This window comes from Dermacentor silvarum, chromosome 10 (genome assembly GCF_013339745.2).
Source record: "Dermacentor silvarum isolate Dsil-2018 chromosome 10, BIME_Dsil_1.4, whole genome shotgun sequence".
Classification (NCBI taxonomy): domain Eukaryota; kingdom Metazoa; phylum Arthropoda; class Arachnida; order Ixodida; family Ixodidae; genus Dermacentor; species Dermacentor silvarum.
In genome coordinates, this window is record NC_051163.1 from 110,553,182 (window position 1) to 110,580,345 (window position 27,164).

At 43.9% G+C, this 27,164-nt stretch overlaps 1 protein-coding gene and 2 non-coding genes across 3 annotated transcripts; all 3 read right to left on the bottom strand.

Annotated features, from left to right (window-relative positions):
• Nucleotides 1-382: 382 nt before the first annotated feature.
• LOC119431768 (linearmycin resistance ATP-binding protein LnrL) lies at nucleotides 383-16,311 on the bottom strand. The gene is made up of 4 exons (XM_037699235.1): nucleotides 16,087-16,311; nucleotides 10,639-10,788; nucleotides 6,409-6,552; nucleotides 383-604 (listed from the first exon to the last, which is right to left on the bottom strand). Exons 1-4 carry the CDS (start codon nucleotides 16,309-16,311, stop codon nucleotides 383-385), a joined length of 741 nt encoding a protein of 246 aa, XP_037555163.1.
• Nucleotides 16,312-24,425: 8,114 nt separating this feature from the next.
• On the bottom strand, nucleotides 24,426-24,497 carry Trnat-cgu (transfer RNA threonine (anticodon CGU)). The gene has a single exon. It is a non-coding gene; the product is annotated as a tRNA-Thr (tRNA).
• Nucleotides 24,498-25,229: 732 nt separating this feature from the next.
• Trnat-ugu (transfer RNA threonine (anticodon UGU)) lies at nucleotides 25,230-25,301 on the bottom strand. The gene has a single exon. It is a non-coding gene; the product is annotated as a tRNA-Thr (tRNA).
• Nucleotides 25,302-27,164: the final 1,863 nt, after the last annotated feature.

A 27,164-nucleotide genomic window follows, 5' to 3' on the forward strand; every position in this document is an offset into this window, starting at 1 on the left:
GAAATATACTTGAAACTTGAACCACGAGCCATAGTACGAGCCATAGTAGCACTCTTGTGCGCTGGCACAAATTTGTCGATGTGGATAGTTCAGAAAACCAGTCCCTGAATAACTAACTGCTAAAGGTATATTTAACTGCAATATTCCTGTGTTCTTCAAATGTGATCAGCATAGAAAAAATTTGCGGTTAGCAAGTCATGCTTATTTTGTTTATTGAGTAGCGATGTTTGGGTGATTTAAGGCTGACTACACAGAGCTCTTTGACCTGCGCGCGAACATCGCATTGCGGTCGCTACGGCCAAATATCGGACACACGTGCTGATACATAGTAGCAGAATGCCCTAGTCAATCAGCAACCACGGTGGGTAGATTGCTAAGATGCTCAACCTGTACCGTTAGTACAAAAATGCGTGCTCAGAGCGATACGAACCTTTGATATGAGCTTCGCGTGCGGCAGGCACTCTCGAAGCTGCGATTCCACTAGAGCTGAGCGGCAGTCGGTTGTGTCTCGGATCAAGCGACAGCGGTAGGGCACCGCGTATGCCTCTCTGAGGAACGCTGGCGACCCGACGCACTGAACCACGCCACGAGCCAGGATGGCAACCTGAGGTGAACGCAGATGCGGTGGTACAATACAGCGGACATGTCGATGAGTGTCGCATTGTGGACAAAACGTTATTTATTCATCATGGTGATGATCATCATCATGAAAGGGAAGAATTGTCATCCACCGAATGTACCACGAAGTTAGAAAGGAAACCCGTACGGGTTTCTTACTAAGAACACTTCGCAGTTAAAGAAAAATTCGTCCTGGTCCGGAATTCATCCCGGACTAGGACGAATGTTTCCTCAACTGCGAAGTGTTCTTTGAGAGAAAACCCTAGGGGTTTCCTTTACCGTTTTGTGCTACATTTGGGTGAATGACAATTTTTACCTTTCATGATACTTCTTCCACCTTGCGGGATTGCGCAAAACTGATTTGCCATTATCATCAGCAGCAGCGTCAGCAGGAGCAGCAGCAGCCTATATTATGTCAATCGCGGGACGAAGACCTAGTTGACAGATGTCCAATTATCGCTGTCTCGCGGAAGCTATAACTACATCCAGCAAGAGTTGGCAAATGGGGCCAAAACGTGGAGCTTTGCAAAGAAAGCTAAGTGAAACAGCACAACCGAAACAAGCAACATATAAAGAAGTGATAAGCTTAACGTAAACTTAAACAAAGATGGTGGAATGCATTGACGATCAGGATCAAGTAGAGCTAGGATTTGTGTAGAAATTAAGAGGCAAATCAGAATTTCTACAAGTCATGGAACACCCAAATGAGATCACATGTGTTTTATTAGAATAACAGATGAGTTGCAAGACAGACGCAGTCGAATGCGAATTAGCATGAAATGGATTGATACCATAGGGTAATTAGCAATTATTGGTGAGCTTCGCTTTAGGCAGGACAGGAGAATTCATAAACGCCTTTAAAAGTGGCATTTGATTTGCCGTGGAGTAAAAATACTGAATCCATTGTGCTCTTCTATGTCAAATGTGTGCACAATAAATGGTAGCCGCCCGTCATAACAAACGTATTAGAGACAGCTGCGGGGCAACGAATCGGCGGAAGATGGCTGTGCTCCAACCTGTCGAGAGAATGAGTCCGTCTTCGGTTGCAACAATGCGAATAAAGGGATGTGCATTGAACAAACGAGGAAGCCATAGGCTAGATGCATTGTCAACCAGAAGGGGTCTTGTGTTCAAGCACAGTAATTCTGAAGAAAAGTAATTTATACCTACTTCCCTTCCACGGATAGAGAGTTGTGTTCAGTGTGCATTCTTATTTACCTACCAAATTTACGCTGACCATTCTCACCGTAGAGAAGAGAGCACAAAATTAAATTCATGCGCACAGACTATGTTAATTGGCAGGCATAGGCCCACAAGAACAGGAGCTGCAGGAACTTGCAGAAAACATTTTACGTGAGAAACAAGTAAAAACGTTTTCATTTCCCATATCAAGCGCAAGCGCATTCGCTAGCTGCAGAAATATAAAACGGGTATTTCCAAAAACATTGGAGGACGCTTAAGCTTCGCTTTTAAGAGTGGGAACGCGATGGCATTCAAAGATTCTTTACCTGAGAAACAATTAAAAACGTTTTCATTTGCCAGATCAAGCGCAAACGCACTCGCTAGCGGCAGAAATACACAGTCGGCATTTCCGAAAAATTTGGAGGACGCTTAAGCTTTGCCTTTAAGAGTGAAATGCGATAGCATTCAAAGATCCCTGAATGCTTGTCAGTCTTCCCAGCAACTGCAGCTTTCTTTTTTCTCCAGCTTCGCCTCTGCGCTCCGCTATCGTTTGACGTGGCCGAGGAGGCGAGGGCCATTTGGATGGTGTTTGCGCAAGTAACATACCCGGGCGCGCCGCTGTTGGTATGGTAGAAATGCTGGAAAAGGGTTTTGTGTTTGAGTTTCCTCGTAACAGAATTAAGTTTTCTCGTACATTCAAGTTACAATCTGACACTATCATGTGCGTAGGTTGTAAGCTAGTCGTGCTGTATGGTTTTTTTGGCGAATTTTACTTTGAGAATTTCATATATTGCTCACTAACGCCTCTGCGCCACGCGGAGAGCCTGCGTCGTCGGGGTGGCCCGGGACTATATTCTCCGGCACGGACGCCGGTGCTTATGCCGACACCAACGCCGGATTTTCTGCGACACGGGGCCCTGAACGCTGGCGCGTTAAAATGTACTTCTGCACTAGCTGCCGAAATAAATTTTCCCGGAATTTCCAAGCCTTTTGACCTTAGGCGTGGCACGGCTTTCGCAAAACCGGAAAGGAAGGCTGCGTGATGCTGGGTCTGTATGACGAACCAGTGCTTTATTTGAACGTGCGCATAGAGCTTAAAAAAAAAAACGCTAAACTTTTTAACTCTGTTGCCAATACTCTCTCGGCTTCGAAGCTACCATTTTCCGTCTGTAGCAGCAGGCATCAATCGTACAAAGAAAAACGTACTTTAACATTAAAATATAAATTCTGCCGTTTCACGCGCGCAAACCGTGATCTGAATATAAGGAACGTCGTTGTGGGAGAAGCCGGATTTATCTAGACAAAACTGCGGTTCTGTGACGTGCACCGAATGCATGGTACACGGGGATTCCTGCGTTTCCCCCATCGAAACGTGGCCGCTGCAGCCGGGAATAGGGATGGTCGATTAAATGTTTTAATCGATTAACGATTAATCGTTCGTCGCTTTAGCGTATCATCGATTAATCGATTTCGATGCGGGGTTTTTCGTCGATTAATCGATTAATCGACTTTTTTTCGGGCGCTTTAAAAAGGCTGAAACACAGTTATCTATTCACGTAAGTACCTATTTTAACGCTTGAAAGGTGGAACCAGGATAAGACATACAAGCGTATAAATTTTGATAAAGAATAATGTTTAATTTGTTAGAGGTCAACTATAATTGCCACTAGTGACTAGTGAAGGAATAAGCAATATACAGAGTGTTCATATTGACACGTGTACTTGTTTATCTTTCCCCGGTGACCGCTTTTCACCGGCTAACAAATGTTAAGGTGGTGGTCCCACTCCGGCGGCACCAGCCCCCCGTTTCGAGTACTTTTGGAGCAACCGTGGTGGCTCTTCTACTTAGGATATAAAGTTGTCGTATATGCCATAAAAAAGCCTAATTCTTGTAGATTCCAACTATTTATATTATAAAGAAATTGAATAATGTGATTTAGAAATAAATGTTCAAGATCAAGCATGATATACATGGTTTTTGCGAAATGTGTCTCAGTTGTGACCATATTTAGAAGAAACTACCGCATTTACTGCATTGCGGCTTGCTCTGTAGCTTTAGGACATATTTATCTATTTCCTAGACGCAGCAAAATAATGTTGAATTTTTACTTTTTGGATAATTTGCTTTTGAAGATTCCCAAATATCGCAACTTCTGTTGTAAACAGCCCGGCCACTGCATGCTCTAGAAAGCTAAATTTTGGACAATTAGAGTGCAAGGAATTTCCATGTAGGACGCTAAATTTCATTCATGTACCTTTATTAGTTTTACACCGCACCTTCGTAGCTTTAGTACCTTCCCGCAAAAATGGGCAAAAGTAGGACCAGAATTCTAAATATTGCTTAATTTCGGTCGCATTATTAGGAAAGCCAAGAAAGGTACATAAATGAAATTTTGCATCCCAATTGGAAATTGCTTGATCTCTAATTTGTCGAAAATTTAGCTTGCTTGAGCGTTTAGTTGCCGGGCTGTTTACAACAGAAGTTGCGATATTTTGGCAAACTTCAAAAGCAAATTATCCAAAAAGTAAATATTTAACATCGTTTTGCTGCGTCTAGGAAATAAATATGTCCTAAAGCTACAGAGCAAGCCGCAATGCAGTAAATGCGGTAATTTCTTCTAAATATGGTCACAACTGAGACACAGTTCGCAAAAACCATGCATCTCATGCTTGTTCTTGAACATTTGTTTCTAAATCCCATTAATCAATTTCTTAATATTATCTATAGTTAGAATATACAAGAATTAAGCTTTTTTATGGTATATACCACAACTTTATATCCTAAGTAGAAGAGCCACCGCGGTTGCTCCAAAGGTACTCAAAACGGGGGGCTGGTGCTGCCGGACCGCCACCTTAAACGTTATCGCTCGGCGCAGGAAGCGCCTGCATGTATCGGAATTTTCTCGAACGTTATCGATGCTTCTATCCGTTGTCAGTTGTCACCGACGCTTATGTAATCTGATTGTATGAGCGACGCCAATTGTCTAGTACCTTCTGGAAGACACGCGGGTACCAGAGATTACTCTGGAACCTTCGATGACTCATGTATAAAAGCCGACGCGCTTCGCCGCTGATCAGATTTCGACGATCGCCGATTGTGTTCGCCGCTATCGTTGTGCTTCGAGTGAAACTTGCTTTTGTGGGCACAGGCTCGCCCAATAAAAAGTCCGTTTCGTCATTCACAGTTTTGCGACTGTTTTCTTCATCGTAACTACTACGTGACAACTACTACGGAATTTTTAAAAATCGCCTGTGGCAGGTATAATTCTTATCGTTGAGCGGTGGACATTAGTAGCACGAGCAATCGAAAGACATATTCAACCAATTAACAAAAGTTGACTAATGAACTTCTTGGTTAATTACTTTATGACACATATCGCAATTTACGAACTGTAGCCGGTGAGTTTGCAAGACGCATCTACTTGAAATGAATTTCCAGGATGACACCAGTTTCGAGATACTATTTCTTAAAGTGTGGGGCGAAATACATGGACGTTACAGTTACTTTTGTGCTTCAATGCATTTTGGTAAAAAATTAAGTGGAACAACAGTGCATTTTTGCGGCGAGTATGATGGCGCATATCTCCAAACTGATGTCATTCTGGAAATTCATTGCAAGTGGATACGCCTGACAATATCACTGGCTACAATTCGTAAATTGTTATATGTGTCGTAAAGTAATTAACTAAGAAGTTAATCAGTGATTTTTTGTTAATTAGTTGAATATGTGTTTCGATTTCTCGTGCGAATTTGCGCCTCATCGAATAACCCAGCTCAATGATAAAATTATGCTACCTGCCACAGGCGATTTCTAAAAATTCCGTAAAACTTAAAAATGAACACCCTGTATGTTAAAAATGGCGCTTACTGAGGAGGGTGGGCATGGAGGAAGGAATAATTAGAAGAGAACATCGCCGCACGACTGACATCAAGAAGTAATGGCGCAACACGTGATCGCCACACCAGAGCGCGTGGTAGGTTTAATGCTGCCGGGTGCAGGTCAGCAGCGCAGGTCAGCTGGTGCGCACTGATTTGAAACTGCTGCGAACCAAACATTATCGGCCAATACGTTGTCACTCAGGGTCACGTGTTGACCCTACTGCAAAGTAAAAAGCGAAGGAAATCGCTTGACGGTGAGTTCGCTTGCCAAGACTAGCTGCCTCACGTAATGCTCTCGCCTAGTTTATTTCTTCCTCCACGGGGGCGGCCTCTCTCCGGGCCCCAGGCAGCCTGTGTGACGTGCGCGTAAAGCGGGGAAGCGCTTGGCCAGCTTGACATGACTCGGGAAAACAGTCGACAGTCGCTCTCGGTCTTCGCAGCCGCGCGGTCGTTGCTCGTACTCCGCATTCTACAGTACGATTTCAAAATGTTCACGCCACTTTAGTCACTGTCTGGAAAACGATTAATCGAACTGCTTTAATCGATTAAACCGATTAAATTAAAGGTGCACATCGATGACGATTAATCGTTTTGCGGCGTACTTTTATTCGATTAATCGATTAATCGTTCATCGATATTACCATCCCTAGCCGGGAATTGATCCCGTGACCTCGTGTAGATCATCTTAACGCCGAAGCCACTAAGCACGCACAGCGGTTAACAACCTACTTTGTCGACAACAAACTCCAGCTCGTCTGGCCTCTGGCTGGTTATCAGTATGGCGCACTGGTCCTTGACCGTCTTGATGAGCTTCAGCATGCGGCGTCGCAGCATCACGTCCACGCCGCCCGTCAGGTCGTCAAGCACAAGCACCTGCAGGGACCGTAGATGAGTAGCGCCTAAGAATGCAATTACATGTGCCTCTGACGACTTGGGTTGTCCTTTAGTTTACGAACGAGAGAAATCGTGGTGGACCTGTAAGTGGGGACATGCTCTGAAAGCGCTCTCGCGAGAATTTACGCCTTTCATGGTTTTACCAATGCGACCGGCTCAAATATTCATGACAGCGCTATTATAGCAAATACAAGGGTTCACGTTGGTGCGCGTGAAAGTGAAAAACTTCTTAACTACGCGGCTGTTCTTTCAGACATGTTTCACATAACCTATTCTATCTTTCAGCTCTTCTATAAACGCGGTTACTTGGTTTGGCGCCTGCAGTGAGCATTCTAGCTTGTAATTTTAGTGGGGACGCAAACATTCCATGTGAACTGCCACAAAAATAATTTTACCTGAGAATATCAGGCTGAGAAGATACAATAGCTGAAGAATTTAAAACCGGACAACATTCAAAACCCTAATAGACGCATTAGTGAAACCGAGAATAGACCGCTTCTACAAGAAAAAGAGTAACAAGCAAAATGTGGGCCGCTGTGGCATTTTCATTATTGAGGCAGCTCACCCAGTTTAGGCAGCGACAAAGAGTTTGGCACTGCCGAAGCTTTCTCTTAGCTTTTCCCTGTTCTCCAGGAACAAGCTAGCGTTGATGATAGGCCACTATCAACTTGTCCGAATCGCAATCTTAGTGAATCTGCTCGTTTTGACGTCGCTGATTAGGCTGGCAACATTTAGACGCCAGTTCGTTTTAGGGATTCTTTTAGGATACTATCATTCCGATAAAATCGAACTCTAAATTGAGAGTTCGTTTTGCACATTGTCGAGAGAGAAGCCTTCGCCTCGTTGCATCCTCAGTAATACTACAGTGCCTAGAACATTGGCTAGTGTGCCGAGCACCCTCCCTTTTCAATGGGGGAGCGTGGCGCCGTCTGCAATGAATGCCCACGGTGGCCGGCAGAGGTCACCGCCGTGTAGGTGGGTGCCGACTGCGCGTGTCGTCTGCTTGGCTTGAGCAGTTCCGATGTCGATGGCTGTGTTTGCGTTTTCAGTGTCATTACTTACGGTGTTGCGTGTTTGTTTTTGCGTCATAAAAGCTTCGAGTGATTTTATGGTTGTTCTTCTCCCGTGTCTGTGAGTAGGAGAACTATGTGACGGCGGTGAAAGAATGTTGAAACCACAGCGACAGTGAAGCTTTGCGTGGTTGTGCTGGAGTAATTACTGCTCGAGCAAAGGGCTTGTATTCGTGTTTACTGCACCATCTGATGGCACACGGCTCCCAGAAGGGGAATGAAGGATAAAAAGAAACGAGAAAACGCTGACGCCAACTGCTGTGGTGTGTGAAAAGTATTTAAAAAGCTGTTTCATCGAACGCACGTTCACTATAATCGTGAACGGCGTTTTCAACGATCTTCGCCGCAATAAAGCGCGTGTGAAATCGATGCCCTACGTACGATATGCCATAAGTATCCTACACACCTTGTGTCTGAAAGCAGAAAATGAAGAGACTATATATATATATATGCGGAAGAAATTCCATCAAAGCGGCACAGGCGCATGCACCCACTCGGTGGCCTCCTGAACTGTTGTGCTCAGCCATTGAGAGCGCCGCATCGGAGAACTTCGATCGAAGGACCTGGTTTGCACCGCAAAGCTTCTGTATCAGAAGAGTGCGCCCAACGCCGTAGTTTCAAAGCTGCGAGCACTAGTGGATTGCAAAATGATGGCGCACAACGGCCGCAAACCACTAGCGAAAGTCGCCATCTGTACTACAATACGCACTCGTGGGGTCTTTAAGATAAAGAAATGAAATGAAATCTGGATCTCTATTCCAGTCGCGTGGATGAATGTGCTATCTGGGCTAGTGGAATCGTTAGCTTATGCCTATTTAGAAGGTGAAATGAATAACCTAAAATAATTTACTTGCCACCTTTATTTAGGGAAAATGGTAGTGTTATGAGTGCTGTGATGACGAATGAAGACAAAACAGGTCGCACAACTTGTGATGAGGTACGTATAATCCTTGATCAAGAAAGTTGCCTTAGTTATCAGCTCCAGCTGGTTTATGGTCGACGCAGTTTAATTAAAGCCTGCTTCAATGAAGCAGTACTATAGAGACATGGTTCTCGCTGAAGAATGTTTGTTAGATCTTATGAAAATGCGTACAATGTACGGGTAACATTGTAAGTGTTTTCTGCATGCACCAAATAGTTCTCACATACTACATTCAAGCAACCATCCTTCTCGGCTCACCCTCTCAAGCTTTCGCTCGCTCATATAGACATAATACGGCGTGCGGCCACAATATTATATCGCACTTGGATTTTATATACGGAACATCACGGCGATGGTGGAAATCGCCTGGAGTGTCCACACAATTGCTATTGCAAAAAAGCGAAAGTGCAGGAAAGTATATAGCGAAAACGAACAATCAATCGGAGTATAATTCGATATAGGAAAATTCTGGCAAGTGAAGCAAAAGTTAATATTTTGCCCTGAAAGAGCAGCTCTTGTTGCACGACGTAAGTCGCATTATGGCATGCGATACAATGGTGAGCTTGTAAAACGTATGATGATGAACATGCGAAGCACATATACGAGCATCATCGAAGAGAAGTCATATATAGGGTGTTTTTTATAGGCAATGCAGATTTTACATAAAGAGACTGTATAAGAGCAGCGGACATGGTGTTGTCTTGCAGACGAGTTCCGAGGCGAGGCAGAAATACATTGCCGCTAATAGCGTGAGGTTCAGAAGAAAAATGAACAAAAATTAATAATTACCTTTTTTATACAGTTGCTGAACTGGATAAGATGAAGGCACTCACATTTTAACGTACCTTATTATTTTTTACCTTCAAAGTCGCATTTATTTCTAGATATTTATTATCGAACTTCAAAGGTCAATTCAGGCAATCCGCTGCAGCGCAGAAAAGGCGACCGCGCGCTGTCGTATCAGACCGAAACACCGTGACGACCAGCGCGAGAAAGCAGCAAACCGAATGTCTCGGCTGTAGTCGCGGCAGCTACTCATGTGTCACATATAAGCTTTGCCTGGCAAGCATGTGCGGCTGTGTGTCGGGTTAGGATTTGCCGCGGTATGCTGTCAATCGAACTTCGCCGCACACTTCTTGAATATCTCGAATTAGGTGCGATTCTCCAGGTCGGTAAAAGGTGCGTGTGGACGAAAATGTAATTGCCTCCTAATTTGCCATTTATTGGCCCCCAAGGCACGAATAAAAAATGTAATCATTAAAATTTTGCCAATTAGTCTTCCGAGGCTCATGTCCGTCTCGCTTACGAACTCGTCTGCAAAAACACCAGGTCCACTTCGTTCATTACTTTCTAATATAAAAAAAATCTGTATTGTCTAAAAAAAGCATCCCATATATAGTCAGTATTACAGGTCCATATAAATTAGGCATTCTTATTCTCTATCAGTAAGACGTCGCCGAATAACTATACTTTAAAAATCCTACGTTGAAGTCATCTGGACTGTCTTAGGAAACGAATTTAGTGCTTCGTTTTCCTGAATTAATCGAACCACCGGAGGTTCGACACTCGAAACAGAGCTAGCTGGTACGTAAGGTCAAAAGAGGCAGCAAGCAGTAAATAAGCCTTCTTATAGTCAAAAGAAACCATAAATTGGAAATCACCTTCTCAAATGAGAAATCTACTGCTCCTACGGCTTTTTAAATACAAAAAGCGCAGCAGCCCCTATGTGAAAACACGGCAGTCTATGAAGAGCGGGTGGCACCGCGGCACCCACCCGCACTGCAGCGCTCCTAGCGGCAGCCGCCGACATTCATTGCGAACGGTGCCACCCGAAAGGTCGCGGCCGGCACACTAGCCAGTATATTCTAGGCACTATAGTAATAAGGTAATCTGCAGCCTCACCTGTTGTACAAAGCCTAACGCTAAAAAAAGTAAAAAAAAGCCGTCCCTTGATTCGTTTCTTTGCACTAAGAACTGCGTCTTCCACCGAATGAACACAATGAGCACTAAATGGACATCTCAAGGTATTCCTTACTGTCTGCTCTATCACTAAGTTGTCACGTGAAAACCCACCTTTGGTGCTCCCATAAGTGCAACACAAAGTCCGGCGCACTTTCGGAGGCCTTGCGACAGTTCGCTGACCAGGTCGTTCCGGCGTGGGTGCAAGAAGAACGTGCTAAGAAGCTCAGCCACCAGCGCCGAAGACACGTTCCGGTCAGTCATCTTGGTGAAGTGTTAAAGACAATACGCTTTTTACGATGTACAAGCAGTCTGGCCGCACAGGCTACAGAATACGACAAAGAACGAAAAGAATACGGCGATCATAGGGAGTAGATTAAATTTCACTTACACCGCACGAAATATGTAGACAATGAATTCAGAGAAATCATAGGGCAATAGGGCATATTGTTATGTTTAGCTGAAATGTAGAAAAAGCTACTGTGGATGTCATCTTCTCGTCCGCTTTGATTGGTGCGTATCCATGTGGGCAATATTAACCATTCGAGTTTTAGCGACTACCACTCAGGGTCTATCACAGGCAAAGGAACTCGCACAAAAATTCCTCGGTCACCATATTAAGCCGCGGTCCGTGCTCTCTTTCAGTGACTAGTGAAACAAAGGTCTACTGAAACATACGCGCCGAACCTTGTCAGTTTCGCGCGCTCACGAAAAGAAAGCACTGAGACTCACGCATAACGGATATTTCTAATCGAAAGCTAGCTTTTAACGTGAGTGTTGCATGATGCCGGTAAGAACAATTCGGAGCATGCTGCTTTCCGAAAACAAACAGCTACTTGTTTCAGTAGCATATCAAGACTAAACGAATGTGCAAAAAGACAGCAGGTTTCTGAATACTGTGTGTGAAATTATATTCATGTAGTCACCATGTATTCTTGGCGTGCCGCCTACGTCCTGGGAAACAAGTGTCACGTTTTGACTTATCGCTTTTCACGAAGGGAACAGCACTGGCTACGCTTTCCTTGGAATCGGCTCTCCAAAAATAATGCGCGCTGGTAATGCAGTCTAGCTTCTCTAACCGCGTTCACTGCAAATCCAAAACAGGCTTTTGTTGGTACGGAATTCTCTAGCCGAAATCAAGCTGCAATATTGATCATATTAATATTGGTCATATGTGATCTATGCCTTGCACAATCTGCGTCTCTCAACTTTTTTCAGAATCTAACAAACATTTGTTTTAACTGCGCCTTCAACTTTTTTTTTTCAAACTGCGCCTTCGCCCATGTTCTGACAGCAAAGACACGAGCTTGCCACCCAAGCCATGACAATCTCTTTATGAAATTGGTCACAAAAGTGGTACAGGCACCACACGCAGAAACGTTACACACACAGAGCCGCGCCAGATAACACAGCCTAGCCAGCGGTAGAATCACAGCTTGTGGTAAACGTTGCGCATTCACGATGCCCTTTAGTCAGCATTTATCTCAATGCAAGCTATTCCACATTCTACATATACCGTGTGCCCCGGCTAACGCTCGCCAAGCTGTTCAGTGAAAAAAATAAATATTTAGGAAAGACGGTGAGAGATACAATTATAAGACCTACGGCGTTCATTCATCAGTCCTATGACGACCGAAACCGTAGGTTTTAATATTCTATATTTCACCGTGTTTTCCTATCTGTCTGTCTGTCTGTATGTCTGTCTGTCTGTGGATCTATCTATATGGGTGTCTGTCTATCTGTCTGTCGATCTATCTATCTATCTATCAATCTATATGTCTCTCTATCTATCTATATGTCTCTCTATCTATATGTCTATCTATCAATCTATATGTCTCTCTATCTATCTATATGTCTCTCTATCTATATGTCTCTCTATCTATCTATATGTCCCTCTATATGTCTCTCTATCTATCTATATGTCTCTCTATATGTCTCTCTATCTATCTATATGTCTCTCTATATGTCTCTATCTATCTATATGTCTCTCTATATGTCTCTCTATCTATCTATATGTCTGTCTATATGTCTGTCCGTCTGTCTATATGTCTGTCTATATGTCTGTCCGTCTGTCTATATGTCTGTCTATATGTCTGTCCGTCTGTCTATATGTCTGTCTATATGTCTGTCCGCCTGTCTATATGTCTGTCCATCTGTCTATATGTCTGTCTATATGTCTGTCCGTCTGTCTATATGTCTGTCTATATGTCTGTCCGTCTGTCTATATGTCTGTCTATATGTCTGTCCGTCTGTCTATATGTCTGTCTATATGTCTGTCCGTCTGTCTATATGTCTGTCTATATGTCCGTCCGTCTGTCTATATGTCTGTCTATATGTCCGTCCATCCGTCCGTCCGTCCGTCCGTCCGTCTGTCTGTCTGTCTGTCTGTCTGTCTGTCTGTCTGTCTGTCTGTCTGTCTGTCTGTCTGTCGATCTATCTATCTATCTGTCTGCCTATCTGTGTGTCGATCTATCTATCTACCTATCTATATGTCGGTCTGTCTATCTATCTATCTGTCTATCTCTCTATCTATCTATCTATCTATCTATCAGTCTATCTGTCTGTCTGTCTGTCTGTCTGTCTGTCTGTCTGTCTGTCTGTCTGTCTGTCTGTCTGTCTGTCTGTCTGTCTGTCTGTCTGTCTGTCTGTCTGTCGATCTATCTATCTATCTGTCTGCCTATCTGTGTGTCGATCTATCTATCTACCTATCTATATGTCGGTCTGTCTATCTATCTATCTGTCTATCTCTCTATCTATCTATCTATCTATCTATCAGTCTATCTGTCTGTCTGTCTGTCTGTCTCAAACCGTTTTCCCGCCAACTTGAGTCATTGGGTAGTCCAGGGCCAAAGGGTGAGATCATCGGGCTGCAGTGCAGAGGGAACCGGGTTCAAAACCAACATGGGCGGCACGGCCAACATGGGTCCCAAAGGTGTGACATAAGGTATGTGCTGTTCTTCCCTGAACCTCGTTCATCGCATCTTGCCTCATTGGGCAAGTGCCACTGGGTGTGTGCCGCTCATCAATGCCAAGAAAAAATCCTTTAAATTTATCCGGTGCTAGGCCGAATCGAACCCGCGTCATATATATATATTGAGACAATTTAGTGTGAATTGTATAATTAAGCACCTCCGCGCACGTATTTCATGGCGATTCCGCTTAATGGCACAGTGTGTCCAGTAAGAAACGCGAGACAGGAGCCCAGCTACATGTACGCCTTATACATGACGAGTTTTCACGGTGGCAATACAGTGTGTCATTACATTGCTTCAATGCTAATAGCATCAGCATCGGCATGCATTGTGTGATGGGTTTTGCCGCATTTTCTTAGTAACGACCATATGAAGCCAAACGGTAATGAAGGCAAGCATAATGGAAATTATTTGTTCCTTTATTAGAAGTGTACAAATAATAAGGCAAGGGGAAATGAAAGCGGACGAAAAAACTGCTTGTCACTGCTGAGAGCTGAGTCCACACTCTCGGCATTAATGAATGCGTTGCTGTAGAAATTAAGCTACGGCGGCGGTTTATTCATTCTTATGCATTTCTGCAACAAATGTGCTGCGTTATGGTTGCTACAAATACCGGCATGGCTATTCGAAGTTTAAGCAAATGCCTGAACTATCCGTTATTCCGATTCCGGATCAAACATCTATGATGAAAAAGCCTGCAGATCCCACGCCTTGTGGGAATCGATGTTGCAGCGAAGCTGTGTGCGGGGAGCCTACCAGGTTAACGAAACGACCATGAAAGCACCAAAACGATGGCGGCTCTTTCATGACCTGCATGACATTCATGTCATGAGTCCTCAGGAGTCCCATATAGCTACTCCTAAGAGACCTTAAGGCGAACGCCTTAGTCATGCTCATGACTATGACTTAGACCATCAACCTTTAGCCTTTTCCTTCACTTAGTACTACATCCGAACCCATTCCATTGGTTTTTGAGTGTTATTCTTTCTTCCCTGAGTCATTCTCATTCTTGCTGAGTCATGGTCATGACTGACTTCTACAACAATCCTTTAGTGTTTCCTTCACATAGTGCCTACGTCCGAACCCATTTCAGTGGTTGGTTGTTTCGCTGAGTCATTGCCATTTTTGATGAGTCATGCTGATAATTATTACTTCTACCATAATCCCTTAGTGTTTCCTTCACTTAGTGCCCATGTCCAAACCCATTCCAGTGGTTCTTGATTGTTAATATTTTTTTCGTTGATTCATTGTAGTTTTTGCTGAGTCATGCTCATGACTATGATTTCTACCCCCATATTGTTGCACAAAAAACGTATATTTACAGGCGAGTAGCACAGGCGTAACAGCAACCAGTCAAGATGGCGAAGAGCAACCTCTACTTCCTCTTCTTCGGAGCAGCCTAATGCTGACCTCTGCTTCGGTGCCGGTATTCTTCTGTCTCGCGGCAATATTTTAGTGTTTCCTTGACCAACGTCCAAACTCATTTCAGTGTTTTTTGAGGTTGTAGAAACGATGGAACCCAGTCTATAGGACGCAAACACCAGGAGAGAAGTAGACGGCGTAACAGCCGTGTGTCCGTCTACTTCTCTCCTGGTGTTTGCGTCCTCTAGGCTGGGTTCTATCGGTTCTACAAGTATGTACCAACAGGCCCAGCAACAGACTCTTCTACGATTTGTTTTTTGAGCGTTAATCTTTTTTCGTTGAGTCATTGACATTTTTGCTGAGTCATGTTCATGACTATGACTTCTACTTCCATCCTTTAGTGTTTCCTTCATTTAGTAGCCACAGCAGAACCCATCTCAGTGGCTTTTGAGTGGTAATCTTTTTCGCTGAGCCATTGCCATTTTTTGCTGAGTTATTCTCATGACTATGACTTGTACCATCATCCCTTAGTGTAATTTTCTTCACTTAGTATCCACGTCCGAACCCATTTCAGTAGTTTTTGAGTGTTAATCTTTTCGCTGGGTCATTCTCATTACCTACATGACATGCATGTCATGACATTGATGTCATGACCTATCACTTATGTTCGTCATACACTCCTGTCATACTATGCCAATTTTGGTACCTGAGACGACCATGAGATCACCAAGACATAGGTGGCTGTTTCATGACCTACATGACACACACGTCATGGCATTCATGTCATGGCATTCATGTCATGGCATTCATGGCATGGCATTCATGTCATGACATAAATATGTTCGTCATATACTCTTGTCGCAGTATGCCAATTTTGGTACCTACCAAGTTAACGAAACGACCATGAGACCACAAAGACGTAGGCGGCTAGATAGATAGATAGATAGATAGATAGATAGATAGATAGATAGATAGATAGATAGATAGATAGATAGATAGATAGATACTGTCAAAGTAGCAAATGTTCGCCAAGAAATGCTTCGCATTTAAAACCGGCAGATCCCGTGCCCTGTGAGAAACAATGTTACGCGAAGAAGCGCCCGGGGAGCCTACCAAGTTAACGAAACGACTATGAGAGCACCAAGACGTAGGCGGATAGATACATAGATAGATACTCTCCAAGTGGAAAAAGCTCGCCTAGAAATGCTTCGCAGTTAAAAGGCGTCACCTTGGAGAAGTAGTGCAGGTTCTCGTTGACGGTCATGTAGGGAAAGAGCATGCAGGTCTGTGGTAGGAAGCCGAGGTGGCGCCTAGCCGTGCGTGGTGATCGGCGTATGCTGTGCTGGCCCACGAAAACGTCGCCTCCAGATGGCGCCTCATAGCCGACGACGATATTGGCCAGAGTCGACTTGCCGCTGCCGTTAGGGCCCAGCAGCGCCACAGCTTCGCCCATGTAGACGCGCAACCGTACTCGATTCAGAACGACACGGCGCCCGAGGACCTGCGGCCACAGATTAGCACCGTTTACCGATGGTTTTAATATGTGACATTTACTTTTGTAGCAGGCGAGTACATCACTTCCTTTCTTTTGTTATAGAACTGAAATAATGATTAGACGAACGAATAGCTAGTAAAGTACCAATCTCTTTAAGATCATTGCACGTTATTCTGGACTGAAGTCCCTCCCATTGTCGTCGGTAGGTTACTTAGTGGCCACCAACGGAGTGGGACAGTTCTTTAGCACTGACGTCGGCGCTTTGTACGAATGAGAGAAACTTCAAATAACAAACTTAGTCGCTTGTGCCAGCAATTCCTTTCAAAGGCAGTGCTCATATCATCACCACCACCATTATAATCGCGGCGTTTGCCCCTGAGAGAAGCAAGACACCTGTGCACTGTTGGCGGTGCTTATTGAAGGAGACCAGCTAAGGCGCCCAAAGATTCAGGCTGCGTCAGCGCCGCTTGCTTGAGATCGCGAGGTTAAGCTAGTTTTCTCCTCAAGGAGCTGTTGCTGAGCTGCAGGGCAGTGTGAGACACCCTGGACTTTGCAGCAAAGATAACTGCCATGAGGAACGAAAGGTCACGCTGGACGATGCGAAAAGCCTTCGCTTTGTATTTGAACGGTGGAAGAGGCTCGCCTTGCGTAGGTTGGTACCATGGCAGTGTTCTCAAAAGGCAGCCGCAATAGCCAATGTTATTACTCAATGCTCAAAGAATGGCGGCGAGCCTACTTGAAAAGGCATGCTCAATGCAACCTTGTCTACAGCAACCGGCGTACAGGAGACGGCACAAAAAGCAGTTCTGAGCGCACTATTGTGATGCCTTAAGCAAGCGTGCCGGGGGCTGTGCTTTATTATAAATTTGCTGTCATAGCAGCAAGTACACATGGTGTCAAGTCAAGAGTCAAAGAAAGCTAAAGATGCACTCGAGTTTATTCTGCCACCTCTAGCCTGTTTCAGCCATGGTACACGTAAGATAGAAAAAAAAAACACTCATTAGAATGTCCCGATTTACCCACATCTAACACTTGTCGCTCCTTTATCCTAGCATACTACTGTAGATACACAACAGCTAATTTAGTTGGCCGTGTAATTGCAGGCAGTAACTTTGACATAACCAGGCAAATACACGAGACATTTAAAATGGCATGATGTGACAATATGTGTACAAGTGCACCATCGATTGTCCGCACCAATAAATGTTAACACAGAAACTTGCTTTGATACTAGGTGGCATAATCTCTAATTTGCGGCAATCTTATTAGACAATTACTTTGCGTATGCACGTCTTTCATTTCTGGGTCTTTCTGGTACACTCAATATAGTGTTCTTTCTTTACTTTGCAACCTAAGAAATGCCCCAGTATACCTATACTACTTAGGTTACAAGACCAGATGGTTGATTCTTTTTGGAGAACAAACCATAGCTATGATAGTCATCATCGCCATCATCATCATCATCATCAGCCTATATTTATGTCCACTGCAGGACGAAGGCATCTCCCTGCGATCTCCTATTACCCCTGTCTTGCGCTAGCTGATTCCAACTTGCCGCCTGCGACCTTTCTTAACTTTCTCACTCCACCTACTTTTCTGCCATCCTCGACTGCGCTTCTGTTCTCTTGGTATCCATTTTGTAACCCTAATGGTCCACCGGTTATCCGTCCTACGCATTAGATGGCCTGCCCAGCTCGACTTTTTCCGCTTAATGTCTACTATGATAGTATTGATCTTCAAATAAGTAGAGTATTAAATGAGCTGACATCCACATTGATAGATATATCCTTTAACACGAAAAGAAACCTTGAATTATTCCCTAATTCTATCTGAAAATATGTTACCATTTGGGTTGCGGCGTGACGTTGCAGTTGTTTATTCTAATCTGTAGTTGTTGTTTTTTTTAGTCCTGCTGTTGTGGTCACTGTCAATCAGCTTTGCATTTATTTGGTTTACGCTTATAATGTCTTTGTAATTCATCTGTTCAATTTAGGCTTATTGGGAACTGTCTGCAAGCATCTGCCTGGTTACATGGGCCTCGCCAAGTTATCAATAGACGAGCGTTTTGTTCCGTGAACTTGATCTGGTACGGAATGCAGAAATATAAGTCCAACCAAATGGAGGGGAAACGTACTCTTTCTGCGAATAATCAAATAAATTGGAAGGGCGCGCTGCCAGTGCTTTATTTTTCACTGCGAGTACATTCAGCGCAACGCCACATTAGAACTCCACGCTCTGTTCGAGCTGCACGGGCTTGCCGGATTTCCGTACCTGAAGCTCTCAGTTGTGAGTTAACCAAACACAAGAACGGGCAGCTTGATACGTCAAGCGTACGCTAGTGCGTTCTCAAATTCTTGTCACATTCACAACACCCCATTGCGGACTGTGTGAGGAGCAGTGGCTTGGCTTTGAATACCAAGCGAAATCTACATTTCCTCTTAGAGAAAGAGCAAGTAAATACTCAGTTGTCTCTAACACACCCTTATTCATAGAAGCGCTTAAAGCCCCACCAAAGTGAACACACTGAAACACTTCTCGTTTTGCTGACCTTTTTTTTAAATACCGTAATGCAGTGTACATAAATATAGGCTGATTATGATGATGATGACGGGAACTAATCAATCGCTTACCGGTTATGGTTCAAAAAGTTCGAGCAAATATTGGAAAATGGCTGCAGGATACTATGTTTACAGAAAGCATTCACCTGTTATTTGTATACATGGCAGCTTCAATTTGACTGCTACATTTGACCCGTTACAAGCTTCGCCTTTATCACGAGTGATTTTTTAGGATGAACTACCTTTGTCACGTTGTCGACGTATATTCCTGGTGGCTCGGAGATTCGGTGCTCGCTGGGCTCGAACAGCTCGTGCTCGGGATCGGGAACTTGCCACGGTGTCCGGCGTTTAGATGACTGCAAACACGCGCGCACTGTTATCTAGAATTTTTCCTCAGATCATCACTTCACGAGGCAGCGATAATGCAAGTAGTAGTAGGCAACAACACCAGGTGCTTGCTATCCCCGTGCTGACATGCGGCGTCGACAAGGTCCTTCGCGTCCTTGTGCGTTAGGTTATAGATTATTAGAAAACGCGCTCCAACGCGCAATTATTGCCTACACCGCAGGTAGGGTACCTGTAACAGCGTGCTCAACATTGCGGAACACTGGACAGTGTTCTCTCCATTGAAGGAGAGAACTGTAGCTTTATTGAGTCATCTCATAATCCTGACATAACGTACTACTATATTCACAGAATCAGATATTATCCCATTTGTACGAGATGATATTGCTAATATTTAGTAGGAAGAAGGTGTCTTCCTCCATTCATTCGTGAGTTTTACCATAAAACCACAGTTGACATTCCGTATTTTAATGTAATAGTCACAACATTTGTTTTGCACTTTCTTTTTGAGTCCGTCATGCGTGCGAATTCTGTGACGGCTTGGACTGTTCTAATTTTTCTGCACCAACTTCCACTGCTGACCGCGGTTTATCTGTCTGCGCCTGCTCACGTGACTTGGTTGCTTGCCATAAATGATATAATACATAAGAGAAATATTGAGAAATAAAAGAAAGTGTCGGGACAATGATCGGTACATATGGCAGACACAATATAAAACGAAAGCGCCTTTCCGTAACGTAACCCTTGCGGGTTGAAAGTGCGTTTCATTGCAAACATTCCAATGACTAGAGTGACATAGTGAAAACATCAGGTCAACAAAGCCTGGCCTTTCACACATTTTTGAGCTAAATTCACAGATCACGTACGTGTAAGCCTGCATCAATATGCTGAGTTGAGTAGCGCACCCAGGATCTCTGCCAGGGGGGGGGGGGGGGGGGTTGCATTTTGTGGTGGTGGTGGGGGGGGGGGGGGGGGCAAGCACATTGGATATAATGCACTTTCCTTGCTTTAACTAGCCAGAGGAATCCAACAGCAAATAAATGCCCTATAATTATAATAATAATGATACCAAGGATGATGACGATGTTTATTTCTTCAGCGTTTTACTCACAGTAATTTAAGAGTGAATGAATATATAAGTACAAGACAATGATAGAGCGTCTGTGTTAATCAGGAAAATTCGACCTCAAGCCACCTCCTGCGTTGTAATGGCAATGTGAACAGAGCACTGAAGGTACACGTTGACCTTGTGGGGCTGGACGCGTGGGAGGGTACTCGGCCTCTTGGGAGGTTACAACACCCGACCCCCCCCCCCCCCCCCCCCCGTCTGTGCACCACTGATTGAGTTCAACGACTTCGGTAATTATTCGCTCAGTCTATGATGCCTCGCGCTCGAATAATTATTTTCCCGCGCAGTACAGCGTCCAAAAACTTCGTAAGCATTTGGTCGGTACGCATGAAACTTCCAATGCATACCGATGACAACAGTCACGATCGTCAATCAATGAATCCCAATTATTTATTAGTATGACAGGAACAACTTAGTGGTTTTGGGTGCTGGCGCACGTTAAAAAAGCAATGCAAAAGAAGTAAAAAGTATAGCACCAACGACCGACTATGAGTTATAGAAGTAACTTAATAATAATAATACATAATAATCAATCAATCAATCAATCATTTATTATCTTGCCCAGGAACAACCGTGAGGTGCTGGGTGCTGGCACCACCGTATACATAGAAAACGGAAATTACAGGCAGGGGAGTATCAGTGGAAAAAAACAATGAATTAAAAATAACAATCTTGAAACGTGTACATACATGTAAACGAAGGCGCAAAATGCATCACTACTAAATAAATGGAGAAGGGAAGTGACAATATGTGAACCTAAGACACAACAACGGAACGCTCAGAGCCAGAACAAAACAGAGTGAGAAAATCTCAGCAGGGGACAATATCAGCAAATACAACAGGGGAATATCAGGTAAAAAAAACCAATGATACAAGATTAACAATCTTAAAAGAAAAGTGTACATAATGCAACCAAGGCGGCAAGATTGCATACATAATAAAAAGGAGGAGAAGGGAAGTTTTGAACAATATCTGAAACTAAGACACAACAACAGGAAAGCTGAGGCAGAACAAAGACAAGAGTTGTGAAACTATTCAAGGTCCTGAAAGTGGGCGTTATAGAGACTCTGTATCTATGGACGGTTGAGTGGTGGTGGTGACAGCAGCAACATGGAAAGGTTCTGTGTTCTCTGGTGATTTTGCGCGGGAATACGAAATGTCGATTACAACTGAGACGAGTTCGAGAGGGCCACCTGAGGATACCGGTGCAGGAGTTGAAAAGGAAAAGCAGGTCAGCACGATTACGTCGGCAGCGAAAGTAAGGGCAATGGCAATTAATCCAACAGTGCTTAGAGCAGGGCCCAGAGTCCGTGTTAGCCAAGCGGTGATGATATATGCTTAGACACTTTTTTCGGACCCGATCTATAATGTCAATGTTGGATCTAGAAATGCCATTCCAGGCCGACCGACGCGTTATTCGAGCTGAGGAAGACAGATTGTTGTGCTAACAACTTGCGGAACGGAGTAGGGGGAATTGAATTTTCCTCGACAGTCTGCAAACAGAGCCAAGAGTGCGCATGACCCCCCCGCATTGCGGACGCGTTTCGTGTGAGCTGACAAAGTGTAATGTTGTTATCAAAAAGTCCAACCAAGATCATTGATCTCACGGACCTTACACATGGTTACGCATCTACTGAATAAGAAAAGAGATGCTTGCTGTTTTTGCGGTCTCGGAAAGTCATGACTTTGGTCTTAGCAGCATTCAAGGTGAGGTTATTATCTGTGCCACCAGTTTTAGACAAAGAAAGCAGGTCAGACTGCAGGATGCGACCGTCATCAACAGTGTGAATTGCCTTAAAAACATTCTTTTATGTCCTCGGCATTATAGGAGGAATGACGAATGCCGAATGGCGGAAACAAGCGTTTCATTAATAAAAATTAAAAATGGAGTGGTCCTAACACTGATCCTTGAGGAACGCCGCTGGTTACCATGTACGATGAAGACGTTTTGGCCGTGACGTTAACAAAACATGCTCTACCAATAAGTAACTCCGCAATAGAGTTTTACAATTTGACGAAGTCAACACCAAATGTGCGTACGCTGGATGATGAAGCAAGGTGAGTGGCTTTACCACATCAAAGGCTTTACTGAGTTCGCCAATATCTGGTTGTCTACTTGCCCCCTTTGAGTAACGGCGCGGAGATATGCGTCATGAGCTTGCGAGATTTGTGATAGTAGAGCGTCCGGTGAGGAATCCATGGTGATTCGGAAATCAACGTGTTCTTCACAGTCCAAGACAATACGTTGTGAATCGCAAGCTCAAAAACCTTTAGGACGTGGCACAGAGAGAAGGCGAAATCGGGGCGATACTTTGCGACAATCGGTTTTACCGCCTGACTTAAATACAAGAAAAACACGAGCAGTTTTCCACATTGTGAGGGAAGGTGGAAGTATTCAGAGAGCTATTAATCTAGATGTCAATAATGGGCAAATATACCGCTGTTACGCTTAATACTAATAATAATTAATAATAATAATAATAATAATAATATAATAATAATAATAATAATATAATAATAATAATATAATAATATACAGCACTTTCCCGTTCGTAGATGTAATACGCCAATACCAGCACGTCGGAGCCGCATCATCTTTGCTGCGCAGTCTTTGCATCAGCTTGTAGTTCGAACATGCAACACCGCTGCCGTTTGAGTAGTATTTGCAGTGGTTGAAGTGTCACAAGATGGCAGCAACAGCGCTGCGGTACACAACTCAGTCTCTGGCGTTCGGTTTACGTATACTACTATACGTTCAGGGACTGGATCAAGCTATAATTAAAAGCCCTGCGTGGCTATCGCGTTCCAATGTTAGCACAAGGTCCCATGTTCGAATCCCTGCCATGCGTGCCGCATATAGATGTTGGCGGAATAACCAAAAAGCTCATGTACCTTGATTCCCACGCATATTCAAGAAGTTCTGAATAAGTTTGGAGCCCCAGAATACGGCTTTTCTCCTCGCGCATGGTGCGTTCAACGCGCCCGAAAATTCCGCCATGTCGCTGTGTATTCATTCCACTCTTATCAAAAGCCAACATATACGGCTGTCATCAATCTTGCAGTCACCTCGCGTTCAACGGCAAAACACCGCAGGTATACCGACTCCCTGAAGTGGCACTTCAGGAAGAGCTTTGGGTCTAACTTCTGACGTCACTCTGATGTGGACGGCAGTAGGTATAGAAGTCTCATAAACAGGAAATAAATTACGTTCATCCTTAAATGTGTACCGCGCCCTTACCTTCTGCGTCACCTTACGTCATTATCCAGGGTAATCATTTTTAAGATTTATGGAATTTTTAGAAATCCCCTGAGGCAGGCCGCATAATTCTTATTATTGAACTGAGGTATTCAATGACGTGGACAGCAGTTGCACGAAAAATCGAAACACATATTCTACTAATTAGCGAAAATTCCCTAATTAACTTCTCAGACAATTACTCTACAACACATATTGCAATTTACGGGTTGTAGCCGGTGAGCTTGGAGTGAATTTCCAGAATGACACCAGTTTGGAGATATGCGCCATCAAACTTGCCGTAAAAGTGCATTGTTCCACTAACGCTTTTACCAAAATGCTGCTTTATACATTGAAGTACAAAATTAACTGGAACGCCCATGTATTTTGGCCCACACCATGGGAAATATCCACCTCAAAACTGGTGTCATCCTGGAAATTCATTTCAAGTGGATACGTCTGGCAAGCTCCCCGGCTACAATACGTAAATTGCAATATGTGTCGTAAAGTTAATAAATAAAAAGTTCAGTAGTCAATTTTTGGTAATTAGTTGAATGTGTGTTTCCATTTCTAGTGCTACTAACGTCAGCCTCTTCCAATAAGCCAGCTCCACGATAAGAATTGTGCTACGTGTCACAGGCGATTTTCAAAGCTTAAGTATGAGCACCCGGTATGTATGTGCATATGGAGAAGGTCCCGAAGAAGGGAACCGGCTCTTACTTTTTTTATTGGTACATCCGTCATCAAAAAGTAATTGACTTGGTCGACCAAGAAAAAAAAAGTATACTGCTGTTGATAAAAAACATGCCGCCAGTGAGGATTGAACTCACGACCGCTGGTTTACGAGACCAGCGCTCTGCCACTGAGCTATAGCGGCGCCAATGCGAGCAGGGGCAATGTTTGGTGATTTTTAGTGAAGCGACGAAAGGAACCACAACCAATGCAAATGTATTTAGCAGAAATACGCGTACGTACAGATTACTGACTCGCATACTGACCGGCGGCCCCTTAAAAACTAGATATAGAATACGAACTAAAGAAAATGAAGAGAAAAGCAGTTCGCATAGTAGGCCAAGCGCATACTTTGCGCTTTGCCAACGTGATTCACTTGCCTAATAATAATAATAATAATAATAATAATAATAATAATAATAATAATAATAATAATAATAATAATAATAATAATAATAATACAGAGTTGTTCCCTGCAAACAACTGAATGCACCAGTGTTTTGTTTTTTTTTTGCCACGGGGGCAGAATGTCTCGTTCCGTACAAAATTTAATGCATTAGGGAGACGGGATAACAAATTATTTAACAAACTATTTAAAATTGAGCCACACTGATTTATAGCGCGACATCGCTGAAGGCATTGGTGGTTATTTAAATACAAATTCTCCTTGGAAGCCGCGTAGCCCATATGCGACACGCATTTCGAGGAGGTGCCGATAAAGCTTTGTCTGAAAAAAAAAAACTTCTCTAAGCATATATAGTTCAATCGCCAAACATCGAAACGCAGCGAGCGAATAAACAAAACAGAACAAAACAAGAGGAAGCGAAAAAATTCAAATGAATAACAAGGAGACAGCCCGCCAGAAAAAACAAAAAACAGCCGCCAGTGAGGATCGAACACACGACCGCTGGTTTACAAGACCAGCGCTCTGCCACTGAGCTATAGCGGCGGTGGCTCCCAACCTCTTTGAGACACTAGTTATTGGAAAACGCATATTTGTTTCATTGCGCGAAGCTATGCCGTCAGCGCCGTAAGTACGCATATTACATGCCTTGCGATAACAGTGATGATGGCCCATTGTTCACTTACAATGCTGGGCGAATACCACACTAAAATGAATTATGGCCGCCCATGAGTTCCAGCGCCGCTTTATTCAGTCACTGTTCTTTTGCTCGTTATTCGTTTGCTTGTTTCGCTATTTGGCAACCGTACATTGGTCTTTATGAAGTAAGAGATCACCGTAGGTAATGTGTCTTTATTGTAACGGATATTTTTTTACGTTCTAATAAGCTCTGAGCAGAGAGCTTTAGAATAGCGTTTTCAACCGCACCTAAACGCATTGTGTACTTTAAATGAAAAGCCTTCACCTCACTGCGCATGTTCCGAACAAAACTTGGTTTACGTGCGCTATGATAACGCACATCATCTCGCGAGTTTAACGTTCGTAATGCTTACGCACGCTAAGAAATAGCGTTGCGGAACGTGGCTACACCAATGGCTCCTGCTTCAGTGGGAGTCGTCGTGATGGCTACGCTCTCGCTGATCGTCACTAACTATTGTGAAATGAACTTTCGCTTCCTCTAAACTCGTCTGAAAAGTTCGCCGTGAGCGCTTAGCACATCCGTTTTCTGAGATCGTTCGGCAATTCCGGCGTCCGTAGACCTGACGAGATGGTTGCTAATAGAATGTCTTACCTTCGATACGTTTGGCACGAGGCACCCTGTCTTCTAGTCTTCCTTACGTTTGCGCTGCCATAAGTTAAACTAAGTCATGAAGGGACGCGCACCGTAACGTCCCACAAAGGTGGTAACCTTTAACGTACGTAAGGCGACAAACGCTATTCTAAAACTGCCTATTTACTAAAAAGTGAAAGCAAGCTTTTAACTTCATGGAATGCAGTTTTGTGGTTGTACAGAAAGATATTAAGCACGCGCTCATATCGGTGGTTTGTCGCGAAAGACACACCACGGCTACCTCCGCTCTCTCCGCTATCTTTACGGGTGAGCGATGAGCGGCTGAATGATAACCACTGTGATAGGAGGTATGGATTTGTGCCAAGTACATGGACAAAGAAACAGACATCTAGCGAGTGCTTCTTACGAGGGCTCATGATGCTATATTTTCACGTAGTAGTGACGGTGAAGAAAACAATCGCAAAGCTGCGAATGACAAAACTAACGTTTTATTGTGCGAACCTCTGCCCACAAAAGCAAACGACACTCGAAGCACAACGATAGCGGCGAACACAGTCGCTGATTGGCGAAATCTTATCTGTGGGCAAAGCGCGTCGACTTTTATAAATAAGCCATCGAAGGTTCTAGACTAATCACTGATGTCGGCGTGTCTCCCAGAAAGTACTACACAAGTCGCGTCGCGCATACAATCATTACACAAGCTTCGGTGACAACAGATAGAACCATCGATAACATTCGAGAAACTTCCAATCCTGCGCTGACGGATAGCGCTTAACATTTGTTTGCCGTTAAAAAGGGGTCACTCGAGAAAGGTAAACAAGTACACGGCCGCCCTCTCAAAAAAGCATCGCCCCAATGCTCTAGACATGCAAGCGAAAACAAAACCATGCAAAACAAAGAAAGAACTACAACAAAGCAACAAAAAAGTCCCTAAATTTGTGAGTGCGCTTAGAAACGCTCAAGACGCACCACGTGGATGACTTCAGGTCGTGCGGGACACCGCTGTGATTGCGAAATGCCGTTTGGCACGACCTCATTGTCCAGTGCGCCAATACGTCGGATGATCTTGCGAGGTCCGAAATAGCGTCGTTACAGTTTCTCGCTGAGTCCTCGTCGGC

Coding starts and splice junctions, on each gene's coding strand:
- LOC119431768 (XM_037699235.1), bottom strand. CDS start 16,311: ATGGGCGAAGCTGTGGCGCTGCTGGGCCCTAACGGCAGCGGCAAGTCG. Junction 6,553..10,638: donor CACTTATGGGAGCACCAAAG/GTGGGTTTTCAC, acceptor CGGTCCCTGCAG/GTGCTTGTGCTTGACGACCT. Junction 605..6,408: donor TGGAGTTTGTTGTCGACAAA/GTAGGTTGTTAA, acceptor CGTTCACCTCAG/GTTGCCATCCTGGCTCGTGG.